The 24220-nt window shown below is 37.8% G+C and overlaps 2 protein-coding genes across 6 annotated transcripts in view; one reads left to right on the forward strand and one right to left on the reverse strand.

Annotated features, from left to right (window-relative positions):
* Window positions 1-134: 134 nt before the first annotated feature.
* Window positions 135-6921, forward strand: LOC129791803 (bromodomain-containing protein homolog). The gene is made up of 2 exons (XM_055830330.1): window positions 135-3129; window positions 6336-6921. Exons 1-2 carry the CDS (start codon window positions 278-280, stop codon window positions 6817-6819), a joined length of 3336 nt encoding a protein of 1111 aa, XP_055686305.1. The 5' UTR covers window positions 135-277; the 3' UTR covers window positions 6820-6921.
* LOC129791798 (uncharacterized) overlaps window positions 6842-24220 on the reverse strand; it is a 24668-nt gene continuing 7289 nt past the window's right edge. For 2 of the 5 annotated variants that reach the window (XM_055830321.1, XM_055830320.1), the window contains exons 3-8: window positions 13541-14092; window positions 11264-12793; window positions 9557-9920; window positions 8733-9482; window positions 8466-8604; window positions 6842-8395 (exon numbers count right to left, since the gene is read on the reverse strand). In XM_055830321.1, coding sequence (XP_055686296.1) covers window positions 8222-8395; window positions 8466-8604; window positions 8733-9482; window positions 9557-9920; window positions 11264-12793; window positions 13541-14092 — 3509 coding nt within the window. In that variant the 3' untranslated portion in view covers window positions 6842-8221. Of the gene's footprint in view, window positions 8417-8465; window positions 8605-8732; window positions 9483-9556; window positions 9921-11263; window positions 12794-13540; window positions 14093-24220 lie in introns of all 5 variants that reach the window. The other 3 variants (XM_055830319.1, XM_055830318.1, XM_055830322.1) reach the window with 2 other exon arrangements.

The following is a 24220-nucleotide window of genomic DNA, read 5'->3' on the forward strand; positions in this document are numbered from 1 at the left end:
AAAGTTTGGAGACTAGTTTTTTACGCTAAATACCAGAATGACCTTTTATCATAAAAATAAAAGAAATTTTTTACGCTGAATATGACCCTTTTAGGACATTCTTGCACATTACATCCAAGTACGGCCCTGCTTTCTTGATGTCAACAACACTGTGAAGAATAAGAAGAATTTGCTTCTCGCAAGCGGTTTGTGTTTTGATAACAAAATAACTTCTATTTTCCTCGCAAAAGACTGTGTTTTCCGCTGTGTGGTGAAAGGAAAGAAGGAAATCCAGCAAATGGAAACCCTAAAACGTGCCATGGGATTGGATTTCAATGTGGTGGAGTACATAAAGACAATCCGGGCAAATGATCAGCCGCCCTACAAGTGTCCCGTAGAGAAGTGCGACAAATCCTATAAATCTCACGTCGGGATGCAGTATCATCTCCTGAATTTCGATCATGAGACTGGCATGAATATTGCTCCAGTGGCGACACCGTCGCGAAAGAAGGGACGCACCCGGGTGCCTGGAGCGACGCCCAAACAGGTGTCGAATGAGCAGGTGCCACCAAAGGAGGCCGTGACGTACAATGAGGCCCTTGGGATTGTGCGTATTGAGTGTGAGGGTCACACATTGGAGTTGCGTGTCAATGAGGATCTCCCGGTGATGGATATGGAGGAGTATAGGCGACTGGTGGAGAAGGGAAAGTGTCCGGCACCGGTGGAGGTACCCCCAGAGCCGCATATTAAACTCCCGGAGGCAGCTGTGAAGGAGCTGAAGAACTACAACATCTGTGATGCTCCACCACGTCCAAATGCCTACATTCGCTTCATTGAGAAGTCTGCCGAAGAGCTGGACGGGGAAGTTGAGTATGATGTGGATGAGGAGGATACAACGTGGTTGAGTATCATCAATGAGAAGAGGGCAAGTCAGGGATTAACTCCGGTATCTGTTGATTCACTTGAATTGCTCATGGATCGTCTTGAGAAGGAATCCTACTTCCAGGCAGCTGCCAATGGGCAGAGTGGTGCTGTAGTTGATGATGATGCTGTGTGCTCCATCTGCCTCGATGGTGAATGCCAGAACACGAATGTTATCCTTTTTTGCGATATGTGCAACCTAGCTGTGCACCAGGATTGCTATGGCGTACCCTACATCCCCGAAGGGCAGTGGTTGTGTCGACGATGCCTCCAGTCTCCCAGTCGTCCTGTTGATTGTGTGCTCTGCCCCAATAAAGGTGGGGCCTTCAAGCAAACAGATCACGGGCAATGGGCGCACGTTGTGTGTGCCCTGTGGATCCCGGAAGTACGTTTCGCCAATACAGTCTTCCTTGAGCCCATTGACTCCATTGAGACAATACCCGCAGCCCGATGGCGTCTCTCGTGCTACATTTGCAAACAAAAATCCGTCGGGGCGTGCATTCAGTGCCATCGTACCAATTGCTATGCTGCCTTCCACGTGACATGTGCCCAACAGGCGGGACTTCACATGCGCATGGATACTGTCCGGGACAAGGTGACGGGGAATGAGGCACAACCGATAATTGTACAGAAAACCGCCTACTGCGATGCCCATGCCCCAGCTGGTTCAGCGGAAACACCCGAAATGGAGATGTCCGACAAGGCGCGTGAGGAGTCACGAAATAAGATGAAGCAAGCCCGGAAGTTGCTTGCAAAGAAGCGCACCTCAGTGCCAGTCATACTCATTCCCACTATTCCGCCTGAGAGAGTGCAGGAAATTGCCCAATTGGTGAATATTCAGAAGAAGAGTCCCTTCATTCAGCGTCTCATTGCCTACTGGACGCTTAAGAGGCAGTACCGGAATGGCGTACCACTCCTGCGTCGTCTTCAGAGTCAAGGACAGAGTCACAGCACCTTTGGGGTGGTACGGAGTGGCATTGAGGGGTCCCCAGATACCTCGGAATTGTATCAACAGCTAAAGTATTGGCAATCATTGCGGCAGGATCTCGAGAGGGCACGATTACTCTGTGAGCTCGTCCGGAAGCGCGAAAAGCTGAAGGTTGCCCTTATAAAGGTGCAGGAACAAGCACTAATGATGCAGCTGAATCCCGTGGAAGCAGCCATGTACAAACTCCTCGAGGGATTGGAGCAGAAGGACACAGCGGAGATTTTCCGGGAACCCGTGGATGTCAATGAAGTTCCGGACTATATGGATATTGTGAAGCATCCCATGGATCTCAGTACGATGGCGATGAAACTCAAAAGTGGCGCCTATGAGAGTCTCGACGATATGGAAGCTGATTTTGATCTGATGATTCGCAATTGTTTGGCGTACAATAACAAGGATACAATATTCTATCGTGCTGGTACGCGGATGCGTGATCAAGGGGGGGCATTGTTTAAAGGTGTCCGGAGGGATTTGGAAAAGGAAGGGTTGATTAGTGTGAAGAAAACTGATGAAATTGTCGGGCAGGAAATTGATGAGGAGCTCAAGGGGCTCCTACAGCTGGCACCGAGTGAGAAAACACTCACAAAGCTGCAAATTCTTCTGGAACGTGCTGTAGCGCGGCATGGGCTGACCAAAACAAAGCGTGTGCGTCAGCTAAAGATGGAAATTGCAAAAATGAAGCGGGCCCTTGCAAAGAAGGATGCCGCTGCTGAGCGTGAAGCATCTCCTACGCCCCCGAAGGAGCCACAAACAGCCCATTCTGGGCAGAAGCGCGATGGGCAGGCAGCACAGACACCACCATGTAGCCCACTCAAGGCACCCAATAGTTCAGCATCTCCATCGGGAGTTAATCGACGTACAGCTGTTCTTTTCACGCGAAAAGCCCAGGCGGCACTAAAGAAGCCCGATTTGCCAACAAAAGAGGATTCATCGTGTGATGTGCCCACCGTGGAGAAGCCCAAGACACCACGGAAGCCAGGCCGGAAGAAGGGAAATTCCACGCGGAAGAGTGTGGATGAGAAGGAGAAGAAGAGTGCCCCAATGGCGAGTGGAAGTAACCCCAAAAAGGCATCACCTGTCAAGGAAGCACCCTTTGAGAGTATCCCAGACAGTTTCCGCGTGTACAGGGCTCAACCCAAGAAGGATGTTCCGGATTCCGATGAGAGTGACATGAGTTTCACTCACAGCACCTGCAGTAGTTGCAGTGGCTTCATGGATGATGGAAGTGGATCAGATTTTGGGTTAGTCTCTTTAATTTTAGCTGTGTTTCTTTTAGACACAGCTTTTGTGTACCGAGCAAAATCGAAAGTCGTCAGATCGGGCTCAAACTTGGTATGATCACGAATTACACACAGAAAAATTTTTCGCATTTTGTGAATGCGAGTGAAATGGTTCGCAGTTTCAATGTGCGAGCCTCAGGTAGACTCGCACATTACTATTACGAGTCTATGGTAGATAGTTTCTTTCTCACTAACATTTGACAGGTTTTTTTTGACAAGCTCCTTGTTTATTTTCAATTTGCCCGTTACCGCAATGCCTCATCTAAAGAACACTGACACGATTTTCTAGAGACGTGGTATATGAGATATTCAGTCCAGAAAACGTTTTTACAAGTTTTTTTTTCTGGTTTTCCTGCAACAAAAAAGCATTTTCATCATACACGTATGATTTTGGGTCATTTTATAAAAGATGTTACACCATTGAAAGATTAACTTCTGCAAAAAGATTTCGTGACGACATGTCATAGGATAATCCATACCTTTTTCTCTTTTCGTCATTGAATAAATTCTTAATATATCCAATCATTTACAAAATTTTGCAAATATTTTTTTTATAATTACAAAAAAAAAACCCAAAAATTATTTATAGAAAATTAAATTAAGCTGTTTTACGAAATCTTATGTCGCAAAGTGCTACTTTAAAATAACACGAGCTACTTTAGAAAGGATTTTCAGTCGGGATTTCGCCCTCAAATTCTTTTGACCGCCATCTTGCATACCAAACTATTATTGATTTTTTTAAATTCATATCCTTGATTCTACAAAATAGGGCTTTATAACGTTTCATAAGATCTATATTTTCCTAAATTAAAACAAATAAATTAATAATTAAAATAAAAAAAATAATATTCGCGTGAAAAACAAGTTTATGGTTATGGGAAATGTGAGAAACATCATCCAAAAAGCGTGGTTGTAAAATAAAATATTTATTTTACATTACATTTGTTGGAAAAAAGTTCGGATAAAATGGCGGCCATTTTTGAATTGCTTAAAAATATTTATCCAGGGGGTAGACAAAACCCTTTTTTACCCGAACACAGCAAATAATGGCGGACGGTTTGCAGAGAAATTAAAGGAAGAAAATGACGTCACTTTATGTCCAAAAAGTGCATCAAAATTTTTAAAATCAGTTTTATTGCATTAATCTTCGTGAGACACCCCTCAAAAGCTATCAATCGATAGAATATTAAATTATCTATCCAGTGGTGGTGGATTTTTTCAGATTGAAGCATTTTCCTGGGTGTCTCAGCGAGTGAGCAGTGAATTCCTATGGAAATAGAGTCTTTGTCTACCCCCTGTATTTATCTAAAATTGATCAACGTAACCATATTAATATACTTTCATATTTTACCATTAAGCTTATAATAAGCTTTAATATTTATGATCGGACATTTCGGTTTAGGATTGTTCGTCCGATTGACTTAAATTTTATTTTATAAAGTTAAATTAATGTCTTATGAAACATTATCAAGTTAAATTAGTTTTTGATGATATTTCTTAAATATCCTTTCTAAAGTAGTTCAAGTTATCTTAAAGTAACCCTGCGACGTAAGATTTTGTAACACAGCCTTATTTAAGGGTCTATTAATTAACTTTTGTTTTTTTTTTTTAATTATAAAAAATAATTCAAACTTTGAAAGTCATTATGAAATTATTTAATGACGAAAAAAGAAAAAGTATGGATTATCCTACGACATATCGTCATGAAATTCTGTTGCAGAAATTATTTTTCTATGGTTGTGACATCCTTTAAAAAATATGCGAAAATTTATGTTTTCGAGAAGAAATTTTATTTTTGTGGACCTTTACATGAGATCAGATAATGATTTTTGGTGTTTTAATAGTTTTTCCAGATGAAAAATTAACAAAATAAAAATCATGTGTAAAATTGGTGATTCCGCCCAATTTCCGCGCGGCGCTAGTGTTTGTGAAAGAAACCTTTTAAATGTTTTTTCTGCTATAACATTTGCTTTCTTCTCGTCAATTTTATCAATTAATATTGTATTTTTATTTATCTATTTTGGGAAAATAATGCTATTTATGGAAGAAATATTGCTTTTAAATTGGTGTAAGTGATTGAGCAAATCAGTATTTATAGAATTCAATGTTCAATTTCGGTCCAATAAATGTGAAAATTTTCGAGAAATAGTGCGAATGAGTGCGAGTGAAATATTCGTATTTTGTCTATGCGAGTGGCCCACTCGCAAAAATTGACGATTTGACTGCCACTTCTTGTCATTTTTTTTCTGTGTGTAAGGTCCCCACATTCCAAAAAACGTATGCGCCTGTAATATCTCAGCCCCTGTAATAGCTAAAAATCTGAAATTTTGATATGTTGTAGGGGCCATCTAGACCTTTCCAACGATACCTCATTTTCGAAAATCGGTCAAGCCGTTTAGTCAATATGGCCGCCACAATTTTTCATCGAAAATCGACCATAACTCGAAAACGGCTTGACCGATTTTGATCAACCCGGGGTCAAATGAAAGCTCTCAACAAACCCTACAACTCTATAGAACATCCGAAGTTTCAAAAGTGGCCGCTAGAGGGCCAAAAATCAAAAACAAAATTTTCGATGAGTTTTCGATGAATATCTCGAAAACGACATTATCAATTTGCTTCATTTTTTGATATATTATAGCCTACTATAACAACTATAAAAAAAAATGTCGCCATTTTGAAAATATTGAGTTCCAACTTTGACATGTCATATCTCGGGTTCTACAAGTCCGATTTTGATCAACTCAAGCGCAAATGAAAGGTTTCGTGAAACCCTACAAATGTCTAGAACATTGCAAATTCGAGAAATTACCGCGAGAGGCGCTAAAGTCAAAATCAAAATTTTCGGAAATTTCGAACTCGAATATTTCAAAAATGCCATTATCGATTTACTTCATATTTTAATATGTTATAGCTGAGGTTAAGACCTTTCCAACGATTGCTCAAACTCGAAAATCTATGGAGCCGTTCTCGAGATATAGCCTTCTAAAGATTTCTTAGGGTATGACTTTTCAACTTTTCCCGACTTTGCGCGTATTTAAATTAATTCGCATTCTAGTTTGCTCTCACAAAATTGGTACACTGAAAGAAACACAGCTCTCGTAAGCTTGGTCAGCTTACCAGTACATTTTCTTTGTTGTTCCTTAATCATTCCTTTATCATTGCAGCTCCAGCTTTGACGATGACACCTCGTATAGCGAAAGTGATGGACATTCCACGGACAATGAGGATGGGAAGGCACAGCGCGAAGAGAAACCCGCTACTTTGGAACCCCTTCAGCTTGTTTGGGCTAAGTGTACGGGCTACCCATGGTATCCAGCCCTCATAATTGATCCACAAATGCCAAAAGATTTCATCCACAATGGTGTCCCACTTCCTGTCCCACCGCAAGATGTTCTAGCGTTGCGAAAGAACAGCACTGAGCATGTTTTTCTCGTTCTCTTCTTCGATGCTAAGCGTACGTGGCAGTGGTTGCCGGCCAATAAGCTGGAGCTCTTGGGATTGGACAAGGAGGTGGATCAGGCAAAGTTGATGGAATCGAGAAAGCCCAAAGAACGGAAAGCCGTCAAGAAGGCATACCAAAATGCTCTCTTCTACCAGAGTCAAGTCACCGAACAGGATGCAGGACAACCCACAAAGGGACGTGCTTGACGATTTGCATTCTAAGCTTCACTTTATTTTGTTTCATTTTTTGTTTATTTTCCATTTCATTTCATTTTTTTCAATAAATCGTGACATTTTTTTCATTAAAAAGTACATATTTCTTCGCATGATTTCCTTTTTCTCAATTTTTTATAATTTTTTTTAAAGTGATTTTGTTGGAGGCAGCAAAAGGCTCTCTGCGTAAAGTTTAAAAATCCTTTTTTTTGTGTAGGATAGGTATGTAATTCCTTAAGATTAACTGCCCTTACTTAATTAATTTATTTACAAAATACACTGATTATCAAGGGGTGTTTAACTGAATGAAAATATTCGGATGATTTGTCAAAGAAATCAAAATATTCAACAGACGAACATTTCTGTTTTTCAGTCCTAAATTGGTAGAGACTGAGGAGCAAAAGCCTAAATTCTTCAGCTTGATTTACTGTTTTTTTTTTAAAGTATCTTTTAGGATTTTTAGTACTTTTTCGACTTTTTAGTACCTACCTTTTCTGATTGAATTTAGAACTTTTTCAATTAGAATTTATGTACTGTTTTTTACGTACTTTTTATAGGTTACTTGAATTTAGTACTTTTTCGGCTTAAAAATAATATTTTTTCTTACTGAGTTCAAAGCCTTAAGAGTACCTACTAAATTCTAGCTAAAGGAGTGAAATTCAATTTAGTACATTTTCGGCTTGAATTTATTACTTCGGCTAGATTTTGGTATTTTTATTTGAAAATGCAATCTTTAGATCCTTTAGTATTAAATTCAATTAAAAAGTACTAAATTCTAGTTGAAAACATACTAAATTCTTCCCTAAAAATAACTATTTTTTTTATTTTAAAACTTTGCGACACCAGCCTTTTCAAGTCACAAGGCCAAGTACTAAATTGAATTTCAATACTTTGGCTAGAATTTAGTACTCTTTAAGCTTTAAATACCGTTAAAAAAAAAGTTTTAATTTTAAGCTGAAAAAGTACTAAATTGAAGCATAGAAAGGATGTAATAAACAGCAAATTCTTACTGAAAAAGTTCTAAATTCCAATAGGAAAAGTAAGTACTAAATTAAAGTCGTAAAAGTACTAAATTCAAGCCTAAAAAGTTCAAAATTCAATCTTGTAAAGAATTTAAAAAAAAGCAGTAAATTCAAGCCAAAAAAGTACTAAATCTTAGCTGAAAAAATGAGAATATTCAGATTTTTGGAAATACTGTGATTATTCGCCAAATCAGTCAGAATATATTCAGCAGATAAACACCACTTGCTGATTATAATATCAAAAAAAAATTTAAAGAATAAAACGTACAAAAATTTCTTTTACGATTCCCTAAATACTACTGACTCACAAAACTTCCCTCTTATTTCTACCTTCTTTATTTCTTTTACTTTTTTCTGGCTCTTGAGCTGAGAAATCACTTCATATAGTAGGACGCCGGTGCCCTACCGGCTGTATACGTACTCATGGGAATTCCTTGGGGTCCGGGGATTGGATGATTTGGTACTTGTGGTGCTGCAACACTCCCCCCACCGTACATATCACCCGCATTTGGTTCATAGTCCACGTCGTAGTAGATGCCAGATTGATTCTGGAAATATACAAAATCACTCTGAGCAGTCTTTATTATGCTGCCCTCCCATTCTCACTGCTACACTTACTGTGACACTGGCATTGCTGCGTGATTTAGGACGCGGCACCTGGAAATTCCGTCCAAGAAGATCCGTTCGATCTTCCTCTTCGCTCGAGCTGGAGTTTTCGAGTGTCCTCATACCACTCGAACGATTATTTAGTGTCAGTCTATTGGGGAGAAGGAAACAGAAATAAAATTAAAGATTTTCTATGCGTTGTAATTTAATTTATCATTTTATATTAAATGAAAACAAAAAAAAACTTCTTTTGGAGAGAACTTTGCAGTTAATTCTTACCTTGGTAGAGGCACCGGTGGCATGGTGCTGGAATGCATTGGCAATGTACCCGCCATGGACATGTTCCCACTTATATTGCCCAAGCTGGCCATTGTTTGCATCCCCGGATAGCCAAAGATTGCCGATGAAGGCCTCGTTGAGGCTGCTACGGGTTCAGCTGCATAGTGATTGGCTTGTGCCATCACATCAGCAATCTGTGCCCAACGCATGCGATCCTCGAGGGTCATTTGGTACGGTGCTTGTCCCATTACGGGTGTCTTCACCTGTGTACCGGCCATGTAGCCAAAGACCGGACTTCCAATGGCATTCTTCTGCTCCCGATGCCATCGACGACTCCACATCACGAGGCACACAAGGGTGAGAACAATGATTATAACAGCTGCAACAGATGCCCCAATTGCCACACCCAGAACTTCCCCATCAATTTCACATTGTGCCCCATAGTAGTTGCTGAGGCAGGTGCATGTCTGTGCCCCGGAAGTATCATAGCTACACGTGCCACGATGATTGCAGAAGGTATCTGGGCACGATTGGCATGTTCTTCCAGCACGTTGTGGTTGATCTGCCCACGGATCACGTAGACCAGCTGCACATTCACATCGAAAACTCCCCCAAACATTCATGCAAACAGCCTCCGGATGGCAATCATTGAGCTCCGTTGACATACACTCATCCACATCCTGGAGACTTGTCACAGATCCCGGTGGACTATCGACGTAAAGAGCGGAATTCCCGATGTTGTTGTTCCTCCTGCAAAAATCATCATCACACGATGAAATCTCCTTGCAAATTAAGACATTTTTTTTCACCTCAGGAGACTTTACCTGTGAATTACCCCAAGAAGATGCCTCTGAATGTCACCTTTGAGTGTCGGACGGAGTGTATCGGCATTCTCCTCAAGTTGCAGCGTGACATTCACGAAGATCCCAGCTGATCCCTTGGATGGATCACCCCTGTAAATACTATTCACATGCGCCTCCATAAATTCATCCGAGAATGGCGTCATGGACATTGCTGAATCAATGGCGCGCATCGTTTCGAAGCTCAACTGCCCATACGGTTCACTACTTCGATCCGCTAATTTCTTATCCCACACCACGCGTCGTTCGTAGATCCGGTCCACGCGCAACGACATGAGCAGCGACACCACCTTCCGGCACGGTTCCCGGTGCTTCCGTCGTGCATAGCCTGTGTGCATGTGCAATGAAAGTTGCTGAATTAATTGAGAGCATATTTCTAAGCACTGGGGATTTCCTAAATGCGTCATTTTTGGGAACATGGGCGGAATGTTAAATGACTTTTTGGATTACCTTTGCATTGACTTTCTCTGCTCAATATTTTGACAAAAATACTTTCCATTTGTTGTGAATATTTGAACGGTCAGAGAAACAATGAATCATAGAAAAGAGGTATTTTTGGCATTTTTAAGGGGGGTCTCTCTTTTAAATTTATTTGAGGTTTTTCTTAAACTTGATCTTCCGGTGTTGACCACATTTAAAGACTTATTATTGAAGAGTAAGAAAAAACACTTTCCGCCATTTTTGCGATTTTCCACGATACTGCCTCTAAACACAAAAGTAGGTTTTTCTCAGGATCTACTGGATGAATTTTGTTGGGGTAAAAAGCAAATGAAAGAGGAAATACCCATGCAGACTTTATAGGAACAGAATTTTGAATTTCCATTCTGGGGCTGAGAGAAATGGAAAAATTTGATTTTTATTCACAATTTTTTGACGTTTTTCCATTTTTCTCAGCCCCAGAATGGAAATCTCAAAATTCTGTTCCACCAAAGTCTGTGTTGGTATTTCTTCTTTCATTTGCTTTTTACCCCATCAAAATCCATCCAATAGATCCTGAGAAAAACCTACTTTTGTATTTTAGGGCAGTTCTGTGGAAAAGTAGGAAAATCACAAGATGGCGTCACATCTAAGATGGCGAAAAATGATTTTCTTATTCTTCAAAATTAAGCTTGAAATGTAACCAACATCGGTAAACCAACGCTGAAATTCATTAGTCAGATAGACTCCAGACAGATTCCATGAGAAAGACTTAAATGTTAAGAAAAGTTTTCTAAAGTTAAATTTAAGATCCTTAAGTTTTCTTAAGGGAAACTTAAGATTTCTTAAGTAAATCGAACAAAATGCATTTTTTAAAAATGATTTTCACGAATCATAAAAAAAACTTGCAGTCAGCCCAATTCAGCTTGACTGAAGAAATCTTAAGTTTCGCTGAAGAATACGTAGAATTCTTAAATTTTTCTTAAGAAATCTTAAGTTTTTTCTTTAGTAAACTTAAGAAATCTTATGAAAACTTAAGTCTTTCTTAAGAAAACTTAAGTCTGTCTGACTAGTGAATTTCACGCGAAGTTTAAGAAAAACCCCAAGAAAAATGAAAATTATTAAAAATGTGTCAATTCTTACAACTTTCCCAAGAGACCCCCCTTAACTGGTTTTAAATTAATTGAAGAGACCATTAAAACGATAAAGCAAACAAGAGGTAAAAATAAAAAAATAAAATAAAAATCAACTGACCTGGACGACAGTGACAACTGGACACCCCATTGTCAGTCTTGCATTTCTCATTCTGCGCCTGATCGCACGTCGAATCATCCCCCACAATGCACGTATCAATGCGAACTGGTGGTTGCTGCTGGTGTGGCCTTGGACGGTAGTGAGGTCTTGGCGGTGGCAGCTTAACTGCTTCTGTTTCTGCCACAGCATACCCTGTGCCTGTTTGTCCTGGCTGAATGGTTGGTGTGGGTTTGATATTCGTGGCAACTTTGGTGGTTGCTGTGGGTGCCTCTGTGGGTTCCCCAAATAAATTAATGTACGTCCTTTTGCCGTCAATCGAGACAAAACCCTCATCCCCTGTAGGTGAAACAATAATATCGCCTGACCCAATAACGCCGAAGGGTTTAATATTGACCGTCTGAACGCCCGAAGTACCTCCCGTGGGTCCCTGAATGGCCGAAAGGGTCACATCGAAGATCTCCCCATAACCCGGCGGCGGGGCAGCTTGATGTTGCGGTGTATTGGGTATGTAGGGATGTGGTTTTGATGGACGTGGCGATGGTCGTGGACGACCCTGTCCGGGTTTAAATTCCGGATCATCCAACACAATCCCCGGACGTGGATGGTAAGGAATGGCCGGCTGTGTGGATGTTGCATCAATTTCCGATGAAGAAATTTCAATTCGACCAGTCGTGGAGGTTGCAGAGGTTGTTTCTGGTGCTAAACTTTCGAGAGTTTCCGTTGACACTGTCACAGGGACGGGGATTTCCGTAATTGAAGATTCCAATGAAATTGACGAAGTTTCCTGAATTTGGGTGACTTTACTTGTAGAAATTGTCGGCAGGGACACTTCAGTGTCACTCGAAGAACTCACAATACTGGCCATTTCGGTGGAGATTGTGCTCTCAAATGGTGTAACAGGAATAACTGGCTTCTTCTCTGTCCCTTTTGGTTTATCCTTTTTCTTCGATAATTCTTCCTTCTTCACCGGCATATCTTCCGCTGTTGCTTCTTCCTCTCTATTAATCTCACCCTCACTACTCTCCACAGCTACTTCGTACGTATTAACATCAAGATTTGTTTCTGTAGCATTACTCTCCACAATACTTTCCACCGTGGTCGTCGTGGTTGTGGGTTGTACAGTTGGTGGTCCATTCCCGGGGATAAGTTGCTCAGACAGTGGCATGGGTTTATATGGAGGAATTGGGCGTCTCTGGTTGCTCCCCAAAGGCGGTCGGGGGCGTGGACGTTGCCACGGGGGGCGATTTTGTGAAATAAATCCCGGACGGTAGCTTTGTTGCATTGACGGGACAATTTGCTCAGGGATTGGTACACCTGTGAGGAAGGGACGTACTGGACCCTCTGGCCGGTCAAATGGATACGGTGGTGGTGGTCGTAGGGAAGATGTGGGTGTTGCATCGAAATCCGCAACAGGTTGAGCATCACTAATCCTCGGGGGACCTCTGTTGTTAATTCGCGTGGCAATTGGGCGTCTTGTGACTTGAGTATTCGCGTGAACATTCACATTTCCATTTAGAAGCTTAACAATGCCTGAAAATATTATTATTGTATATAACCCATTAAGGACCAGAGCGCTCACTTTTCTAAGCCAAAAATTAGTGATTTTTCACGAATTTTCCTGAGCATGAATTCTCTAAGAGTGAAAAACTCCCGTGATAAACTCCCGAAGACTTTAGCGCTTTAAAACAAACGTGAAAACCTGGAAAATCTTACGAGAGTTTATCACGTGAAATTTTCCTCACTTTTTTCCTGCAAAAAGTCTTTGGGAGTTTATCACGAGAGTTTTTCACTCTTAAAGAATACAGCCCCTGGACAAGATTCTTTACAAATTCTAGTCGGGAGTGACTTTCAAGATTCTATAGTTATCCTAGATTCACATTCGATCAAGGAAAATATGACATCTTGCAAAAACGATGCGATTTTTCATAATTTTTTTGCGGAAAACTTTTTTGGATGATTTTTTTCCGGGAGTTAAATTATGAAAAATTGTGAAAATTTTTAAATATTTCTACAATGAAATCTTATTTGGCACCACTGTAGCTCCTGAAATATACAAAATCTTGGACATGATCCTTTCCAGGACATCCGTTAGAGATCAAAACAACTTTTTTCCGGGAGTTGAATATCTCGAGAACGAAAAGTTCAAAAAATTATTCGAAAATAGTTCTGAGATCTAGGAAAAGAATCCTCTTTGACTATGTTAAAACATTTGAAAAATTACAAAGGGATCTAGGGGCGATCTTTTACATTTCTTTTTTTTTTAATTTTAAATCTCACCTGTAATGATATCTTGAATATCAGGATTCGGGTTCTGACGGGGTCCACCGCCTGGCTTTTGCGTTGATGTTGTTGTCGTTTCAGGCACCACAGCCTGGGATGTGGGCGTCGCATTGATCGACGGTGTATTCGGGGGCCTCGAGAGACCCCCTTTCGCTAAAAAAGACTCATTCTCCTCGAGATCTTTTCCAAAACGCATCTGTTGCGTCATTTCTCCCGTTAGCAGATCATTCTCCACCTGAACGGATGACGTTGGCTCAATCATCCCGAAATACCTTCCAGACGCCGTGGATTCCACATTATTGTCATCCATGTGCTTCAGTTCGGGCTTTGCGGAAATATCATTCACAATGGGCGATGCAGATCGTTCAACTCGTTCGTGATTGTGATCACGACTATTTGGATCCTTGACTTCCTTCCCAATATGCGTCTCCCACACTTCAGTCTGTGATGCTTGTGACGTCTCCAGATCCTCTGGAAGATGTAGCCCATTTTCGGGATTCTTTGACTTTGGAGATATATTTGATATTGAATACCTCTCCGCGCTGGCACCTACACCGAAGCACGAGAGAGAAGAAAATAATTGTATAGATAAGATAATCTTCTTGGGATGCACCTTTACCTCCCACATTTGATATAATTTTGCTATGAATGCTCCCACAGAGTGATAAATTGTAAGAAAAGTATAATTTGTTGCTTTTGTAATTAAATAAATATTCTCCCCATCTTAAGACAATCCAATTGCCAACGGTTCTTATTCCCACCAATCTCTCACTACTTATTCTTGGGTTTCTTCTTTTAATTTTTTTCTTCTTCTCAATCTTCAATTTAGAAATAAAAACTCTCCACTCATCTTCAATTTCCCTCGAATTCTCTCTTTTTTTCATCTTCTAATCTTTTTGTTCCACAAGCATGCTTCTGCGGTCTCTCAACCTTTGCAAAAAATTATTGAGAAATATTTACAGCGAGTTAGAAGAAAAATAATTTCTTGTGTGATTCTTTTGCTTTAACGATCATCTTCACACATATTTTTTGACTAAAAGAATTTCCTCCCACGCACAAGAAATTAGTCTCTAAAATCTCGTTTTCTCACACAGCAGTGGATGCGGAGATCAATAAAAGCGTCCACCACAGGGCATAAGGGGCAAAATAAGTGCTGAATGAGAGGAATATGATCAGGTGTGTGGAGAGTCTCTTTTAGCGCCTTTGAGAGCAGCAAGGGAGCGATGATTATGGTCTTAATGGACAGTTAGTGTGTACGATACGTACTATGTACACATAATGTATAACACACTCCCCACTGTACCGTTGGAAAAATTACGACTTGGTGCTCTATCCATCCATGATGATACCTTTTGCAATTCTCGAGCATTTTTTCTTTATTCTTTTTCTTCTCCTCCTTCTCAAGACATCACCGCACTATCAAATCTCTTCTGGGTGCATTCTTTTTGAAATTCTATATATCAGCAATATCGTCAATAAGTTTGATGATCATTGTTTTGCTTGATTGTTTATGAATTAGGAATTTTTGTAATTTTATAGATTAAAGATTAAAAGGGAGTAGTTCTCTTGGGAGAGAAAAATTACGTTTTTTTCAGGATCTACTGGATGGATTTTGATGGGGTAAAAAGCAAATAAAAGAGGAAATACCAATGCAGATTTTGGTGGAACAGAATTTTGAATTTCCATTCTGGAGCTGAGAAAAATGGAAAAACGTCAAAAAATTGTTAACAAAAATCAAATTTTTCCATTTTTCTGAGCCCCAGAATGGAAATTAAAAGTTCTGTTCCACCAAAATCTGTATTGGTATTTCTTCTTTCATTTGCTTTTTACCCCATCTAAATCCATCCAGTAGATCTTGAGAAAAACCTACTTTTCCTCTCCTGTTTAACCTATAAAAATAAAAATTCTCAGCAATCTTAGAAGTTCTTTTTTTTTAAAGAAAATTCAAAAACTCCAGTTCTTTCTTTACTAATTATTAAAGGATTTTCAATGGAAATAAGTTCATAGAAAAAACCCTTAATCACCTTAATCTAAAAGTCTATCAACTCTACACCATCTTACGGAGAAGAAACAATATTTTTGTTTGTGAATCGCTTGAGTTACTTTATGAGGGATTTATGAAATTATAGAAATTAAACCATCTATATAGTAATAATATATTAAATTTGTAATTCAACAAAGGCAAAACCAACGGATTCTTGCGGCAGAGATACTCATCGCAAGAGACATTACATATTATGTATTGTACATGTACATATATGAAAGAAAATTGCGAATGTGAGTGAAGAATGCAAAAAAGCTTTAGCAAAATTGACTTTAGAAAATTCCTTTACTCTCTGCAAAAATTGTTGTTGTTTTGCCCACCCAAAAACCCAATTTTATTACACGTTCTCTCTCTTTCTCGCGGCTACCTTTTAACCTTCTTCCCGGCCACCGACGGATGCGCGTCTCGAAGATGCTAAATAGATTCAAAAAATAATAAAAATCTATTAGCACCCATTGGGGAAGGTGAAGACGAAGAAATTGATGTTATTTGGAAAAATAAAAACAGTTAGGCATTCATCGTCACACCTCTTCATTTTGTTGGATTGAATTCTTCGTGGTGATTTCTTATATTGTTTTGTGCCCCAGTGAAATTTTATACATAAATTCTCAAACTGGGGGCCAAAGAGAAAGGTTCTCTCTTTCACTCGTCGAATTCTTATTCCTGGATAAACTTTTTTTTTACGTCTTCTTCTGTATGTTTTTATGCTACATAGTAAATGAGTTTAGAGCGCGCAAAATGATGGATTATTTTGTAAGGAAGGTCCCCCTGAGGCTTTCTTCACCGTTAAAGCAATTTTCTTTCAATTTAAAAACCTCCCGCAAGCCCTTTGCATGAAAAAGAAAATGATCTCACCGGCTAAAGGTTAAATTCATTCTCAATCCGCCCCCAAGTTTCACTACTAAAATTATTATAAAGTAACAATAAAACTAATTCACAACTTTCAACACCGAATTTCCCTCTTTCCCTTTGCAATATAAAATATATTTTAGTGTAAAGCAGCTCCGGTGTAATTGCGAAAGTGCAACAAAATAGACAATACAATGGGAAAGATAATGTGCTAAAAGACAAGAAAAAAAACGTGGATCGCATATTTTTAGGAATATTATATACAAACATAACAATATAAGAGAGAGAAAAAGCACAAGTCGTAAGCCAAGTGGAGTTAAGAGCCTCTGAAATCACATCGCATAGATTTATTGTTGCACGGTTGTGATTTTAGAAATTTCATTCTGTTTTATATCTTCTGTCTCTCACTTCATTCATTTTAGGTAGTGAAGGTATATAAGACTGTAAATTGACGGAGTAAAAAATCACCAGTTTTCCCCTCACTAAACATTTAATTTTTGCCAATTTCGTTGAAAGAATTTGCAATGTATTGAAGAACAAAAAAAGAAAATTAAAATGCTTTTCAAGAGAAAATTGATAGGTAAAAGGGAAAGAAACCAAAGAATCATGAAAAAAGAAAGTTTTTCTTGTTCTCTCTTATATAGATCACTCATTGATTTCTTTATTGCTCATTTTCAATTTTTCTCGCATATAATGAAAAGGAATATAAATTTGTTATTAATGAAAATTAAATTAAAAATGCTACAAAAAGAAAACTAATTAAAGGTATAAATATTAAAATTAAGTAATTTGAACTCAATTCTTAAAAAGCAAAGGAAAGGGAGTTACAAAATAAAGAATAGAAAATTACCCAAAGGTGAAACTTTGAATAGAAAATATGAAAATTTTTTGAAGGACGTAATTTAATGAAAATAAAGAGTTCTTGAAATAACTTGAAAGTATTTCATTGAACGATTTTTTGCTGTATTTCATAGAATTCTTTGCTGTGACTAATTCAAGTGCGAGGAAAGAAATTTATCTTCTTTCTTTAGGAAAGTGAGGAAAGTAAGTAATCAAATGCGATTAAGGGGACAAGAGATTAAAATAATCAATGCTCCAACATATCCATTAGTAATTGAAACTGATTATGACAAAAATATGGTGACTTCCCATAAACTTCATTAACTTATTGCATCAAGAAAAGAGTTGAATGAAACGTCTTTCTTTTGAACTGTGATTCGTTCGAAGAATAAGCATATATTCTGTGTACTTAATTATATAAAAGAATATTATTAAATTAAATAAAATATTCAACAAACTATCATGTTTTATAAGTAATTAGTTTAACAATTGTGCGGGTGAAAAATTTACAATATAATGGAAACAATAAGCAAATTTCATGCATCATCCTAGAGATATTCTTTAGCATTTTATGCTTAACAAGGGGTGTTTATCTGTCGAATATTTTGGTTTTTATTTGCGAATAATCTGAATATTTCCAAAAATTGGAATATTTTCATTCACATAAATATATCTCTTACTAAAATAACGAATAATTCGAAACCGAAACTTTTAGGGCTAACTTTACTATTTTTAGAATTGAATATGGTTCTTTTGGGCTCGAATTTAATCACTTTATTGGTTAAAATTTATTTTTTTTTAGGCTTTTGCTCGTAAATCTGTATCTTTTTAAGACTGACAGCCAAATAAAATATTTCGGTTTGAATTTAGTCATTTCGTGACTTGAATTTAGCCATTTAAAGCTGAAGACTTAATTTACTACATTTCAGCTTGAATTTACACCTTTTTTGGGTTCAAATGAAATATTTTTTAAGCTTCTGTCTCTTTAAAACTGAACAATTTAAGGACTAAAAACCAATATTTTGATTTCTTTGACGAATTATCCAAATATTGGCTAATAAACCGAATATTTACGAAGATCCGAATAATTTCATTCAGATAATCACCCCTTGATGCTTATTAATGATTATTCTGCTAAATTGTAATTGGTCAGAAATTATTTCAGCTTCCTTCTTGTATATTTTCTCCATCTCTCTTTCTGTGTTAAGAAGAAGAAAGTCAATCATAACGCGTCCAGTTATAAGAGTTGGTATACCACAACGCGGATGGGTCAGTCTATGCGTTGTAATTTAATTTGTGAGTAATATTAGTAGGCAAAGTTGATTTTTTGTAAAATTTAGCAATTTGACAGATTAAAATGCTTATATCTTAAGTTCTATTAGACCTACAGAAATTTCTTGACTAGTTCTGGAAAGGTATTGAAATAAGCTATAATCTGATGTATATTTCGATACATTTCAAGGTCATCTCCAGAACACAAAATGGTGGATTTTTGTTCGACCAAAACAGTTTTTGCACCTTTTGATCTCAAGGAATGGTTGTAGAGGTTTCTGATGTTCCGTAAAGTTATAGAGAATTGCAAAACCTTTAATTTGATACCAAATTGAGCAAAATCGGACAATCCGTTCAAGAGATATGACTCTTAGAACTTTTAAAATTCAAGAATTTTTCAAATTGCTATATCTTCTAAACGGCGACATAGATTTTCTTCATTTTTGGACTGATGAAAGATATTAAGTCAGGCTACAACATATCAAAATTTAAAAGATTTGCCTAATGGGGATTCGGAGATATTGCCCCTTAAAGTTAGGCAATTTTTGTTTTTGTTTTTAGCGCCTCTTGCGGATGTTTTAGAAACTTGAAGTGTTCTAAACAGTTGTAGGGCTTCTCAATACCTTTCATTTGATACTAAGATGGTCAAAATCGGTCAAGCCGTTCTCGAGATATATCGAAAAAACACTTTTTGCTTTAGGCCGCCATATTTGCTAAACCGCTTGACCGATTTTGAAGTATGAATTGTTGATGAAAACGTCTCACTGAGCTCTACAACATACTAAAATTTCAGACCTCTAGCTATAAAGGAAGTGGTTGACGCTATTTCAAAATGGCGGACGGCGGCCATCTTGGATTTCGAAAATGCGAAAAAATGAAATTTTACACCCACATTTCTATAGAAAACTTCAAACCGGAAGTCTCTATCTGTTACCGTTCTCAAGCTATAAGGCAAAGTTTAGAGTCCCGGACGGCAGGCCGGCAGGCCGGCCGGATCAAAAATTTTCCACCACCATTTTCGTAATATGGGATGTCTAAAACGTGCTCATACCAAGTTTGAGCCCGATCTGAGGTGGTCGGTTTTTCCGACGATTACAATACTTGGTATGCCACGATTGTGGTATACCAACTAATTACGAGATGCACCAAGCATAAAGTGTGGATATAACAAATTTATTTATTATTCTTTTATTAATCAGATTTATGCCCATTGAGAGGAAGTAAATCTCGGTGCTGAAAAAAATTATTTTAACTAGCACTTCCCAAAATATTTTTTTTAAAGAAAAACTGCCGTGTTCTCTTCTTGATATTATGAGCTTTTAATGCTTTTTTCATTAGCAAAGGTATCTAATACTGTAAATAAAAATATAACTGCGATAAATTATTACTTTGCTGTTAAATATAAGTAATATGTGGACTTGAAGAAGAAGTAGAAAGCGTCACTCATGGCAGCAAAGTGAAGGAATTCACATTGAAAAGACTTGGTGGGTTGTATAGAATGGAATGAATTCATCATTGTTTGCTCCATCTTTTTTTCTCGTTTCCTCGACATCGACATTTGTTTTACCAACTATTGTCTATTGCCAGGTTCTCTTCCTACACACCTCCGCACCCCATAGCTCAAGTCAGCTCAGTCAGCTCCAATGGTACTCCACATTGACCCATACGTGAAGTTTCAACTCGAGCATGCACAGCAGAAGAAATATATACCTTTGAATGTGTTGATTAAATTGTTGCAGAAGAACGATCTTTTTTTTTCTTTATAAATGTACATTCGGCAGCTCTAAAAGCAAAACACACACCTCAGGGAATTTGCTGATTTAACAACAGAACTTGTAGAAGAAAAAAGAGTCCAGTCCAGAGCCAAGTGTATCAATTTAAGAGACACGACATAGGTGCAAAAAAAGCACACAATTGAGTTTATAAATCGTATGCAGGAATTATGGGAATTTTGCACCAAGTCTCTTGCCGCTCCCTTTGGAAGATGGTGAGTATTTGCAAAACATTCTGCATTATACAAAGAAATGCAAATGTGGCAAATGATTGAGAATGATGATAAGCGGAAATTCTTCCCTTTTGCTCTCGACGGAACAAATCTTTCATTCTGTTCCCATTTAGTCTTCATGTCTTATTTTCTTTAATACATTTTAACTCATTCCTCATGCCACATTATTAGACACATTTAGAGAACTTTAAGAAAAAAAACCCTGTGAGACTCTCTGGCAGGAACATTATTCTTCGTATAAAATTTACACACTGTGTAATACAAATATACATTTCTCCAAAGCAGATGTTGTAATTTCCCTTTATTCACACACTATTTCCAAGATTCTTTCACTCACAAATCTTAATTTCTCTCGCGACAGGGACAAGAATTTTGTAGTCCTCTGTGTAAAGGTTTGACTTTATTATCTTCAGAACTTAACGGTGTTTTAGTGTTTCTTGTAATTAATGCGAGAGATTATCAATATCATTCACCATTAGTAGAGGAACGTGGTTCAATGCGGACCTCCAAAGTCTGCGCAGAGTAAGAAAAAAAGATGATATAAAATAAAGAGCAATATTCTTAAATTTGCTACGATTTTAACCCTTCAACGTCCAACGTGAAACATAAAAACATTGAAACATGCGCTCTTTTATCGCGATTTTTATTCTATGAATTTTTTTAGAGGACTTTTCTCACTCAGAACGTCTTCTTTGGCCCCATATGTGTGAATTTGATGCATTTGCAACATGGAAAAACAATTACATTCATAAATAATTGAAAAAATAAAATGTTTCACGTTTGGGTCAGCGTATGACCCAAAAAACGTTAAAGGGTTAAAGTCAATTTAAAGCTCTTTTTACTCCCAATACTTTCTACATTTAATGTTTTATAAGTTTTAAGTAACAGTGTACTGAAAAGGGTTATAAGGGGTCCAAATTGGACCACGTTTCCCTACAATATAGCTTTAGTATATTATACAAAAGCTTGTAAAAAAGTACAATTCTCTTTAATTTCATGTCTCTAGTTTACAAACATGAAGGGAAAAAAAAGTTCTTGAAGAAAACAAGGCCAAAAATAAGAAATTCCGTTTATATTTCAAAACCATAATTAATTTCAAAAGTTAATCCTATTCACTCTACTTGATAAAACTTTGTGAAACTTTAGAAAATGCCTTAATTCACGTGCTAAAATGTATGCTTAAAAGAAATTCATTCAATCAAATTTACATAAAAAGAACTGGGTTGCATGCAATCTGCAAGTGTAATCGAAAAAAAAAATAAAACGGAAAAAAGTAAAGCGTCGCAATCGAGAGAATGCCTCAAAAGAGAACACTATTGGGATATTAAAATAAAAATAAAAAAAAAACGAGTTAAAGAAATCCAATCTCCATAGCACTCCAAGACGCACCTCTCGTGGCCTACAAAAAGTGTCTGAAGAAAGAAATTTATGCGTGTGTAAGAGCATCCAATGCATCTCCAATAGCATAGCAGCAGACATAAAGCCAGTCATATATCTTTCTCTGGCTGGAGAGCTCAAAGAGTGGACAGTGGTGGAGTGGTTGAGAAGAACAAGAATTGAACACCTGAAATCAGGTGTACACACATAAATGATCAAGTTGAAGAATTTCTCAAAGCAGCACACATTGATGAAAATAAGCCCTGACGGAGTCTCTTCATAAGAAGTAGAATAGTGAGAAAAAGAAATTAATATGACGGGGATTTTGGTTGAGATGGAAGAGAACTAAAGAAAGAAAAGAATCAATTGAGACAGACGTACGTAGTCAATTTTCTTCTTTCCAACCGACAAAACCATCCAATATGTGGCTCTCAAAGGGCACAAAGTGATGAATTTAATTCCAGACAGACAGATGAAGGTGATTGTGGAAAAAAACTAAGTCAGACGATGATTTTATACACGAAAAGAAGAAAAAAAAAGAAGAGGAATCCAACAAGATATTCACCGCATCAATCTTTTAATCATCCATCCATTTCCCCTTTTTTGACCCAGGGCGCAAATTCATTATAAAAATCTTTCTAAACCCTTTAATTTTGTTATGATTAAATTCTGTCTGGGATGGATGAATCTTATGTTGCGTATCAGTTGAATAGAGAAAAAAAGAACTAAAAATAATTATGGGAATCAGTCAGAAAGAAATGAAAAATATAATATTCTATAGTATTGTGAATGAGTCAAATGAATTTTTATTTGATGGTATATGATTGCTGACAAAAAGGAATATTTTAATGCAAACCGCATGAGAAATAAATTTATATTTTTTCCACACAATTGGGCAAGTACAGTCGTGCTCTCGTGGTAGGACCGTCGTCAAAATGACTTCTCCGCGGTAAAACGGCTTCAGAATGAGGAATTTTGCCTTCGCAGTGGGACAATTAGTATCCTACCTTTCCAATAGTACTAATTGTCCCACTGCGAAGGCAAAATACTTCATTCTGAAGCCGTTTTACCGCGGAGAAGTCATTTTGACGACGGTCCTACCACGAGAGCACGACTGTATTTGATTGAGTCTTTTGGCTTACATTTTACTATTTCTTTTTCCTCGAGCTACACTACCCGCCAAAAGTTTCCGGAGAAGCAAAATTAGAGTATTTTTTAAGGCAAAATTCAAATTAGGGGAGACCGGGGTAAAAATAGTCAATTTGCATAAATCCTTATCTGCAGGATTCCCCAAGGGCAAGAAAATTTCCTCGATAGGTCATTCTTATAGGAAAATTCCTGGCCTACAACTTTGTCTCAGACCATTTTTCTCTATCTCCACGGGAAATATGAGTTTTCGGGCTTTTTCTAAACCCTTCCGCATCTGACTTTTTTTAGACGCGGCGGGTAAATATAGTCACCAGTTGGCTAAATAAAGTCGGTCGAATTTTCCGGCATTTCCAATGATTTTCCACCTGAGAGATTGATAGTAGTTGATAGCTCAACTTCTCACCTTTTGATCCGCGACAAGGAATTTCACTTTTATACGCACTAAAACAGAGAATTTTGCGATTTTCTCAAACACGCCATTTTGCAACAAATGAATAGAAAATATGCCAAAAATTTCGATCTCCCATATGATTTACATGGGATGACTAGATCTACCCCAAGGGGTATGTTTTGATTCAAAAAATTGTAGAGAAAAATCATTAAAAGTTAATGAAAATTACACCTTGGCAACGTTTTCTGCACTAATCCAGCTAGTGAGAAAAATTATCAGATGGGAAAACTGCTGAAGGAAATGTCAGGAAAACGCGTTTTTCTCAATACGCAAAAGTTTGGGAAATGGGCCAAAAATCTATTTTCATTTTTAACTCCTAAAGTACTGATCGGATAACCTCCAAATTACTGTCAAAAATTATAGGTTGGTAGGGCTTTGCACCCTAATTTTTTCCGATTTTTCCGATTTATATTTTGGGAGAAATTGGCATTTGAAAATTCCAAAATGACTATTTTTACCCCGGTCTCCCCTACTATATCTCCGGCTGTGGTCAACCGAATTTCAAAAATTTAACAGATATGGAAAAGGAATTAAATTACCTTTCTAAGGGAGTTATCACACCTAAGCTCTAAGCACTTGATGCTTAAGATTTTACATGTGACAAAACGAGAAAAAATACCGTTGTTGTCTCTCTCGTACTCACATGGAGGTTATGATGCTCAAGCCCTTGGAGCTTAAGTGTGATAGCCC

This window comes from Lutzomyia longipalpis, chromosome 3, assembly GCF_024334085.1.
Source record: "Lutzomyia longipalpis isolate SR_M1_2022 chromosome 3, ASM2433408v1".
Taxonomy (NCBI): domain Eukaryota; kingdom Metazoa; phylum Arthropoda; class Insecta; order Diptera; family Psychodidae; genus Lutzomyia; species Lutzomyia longipalpis.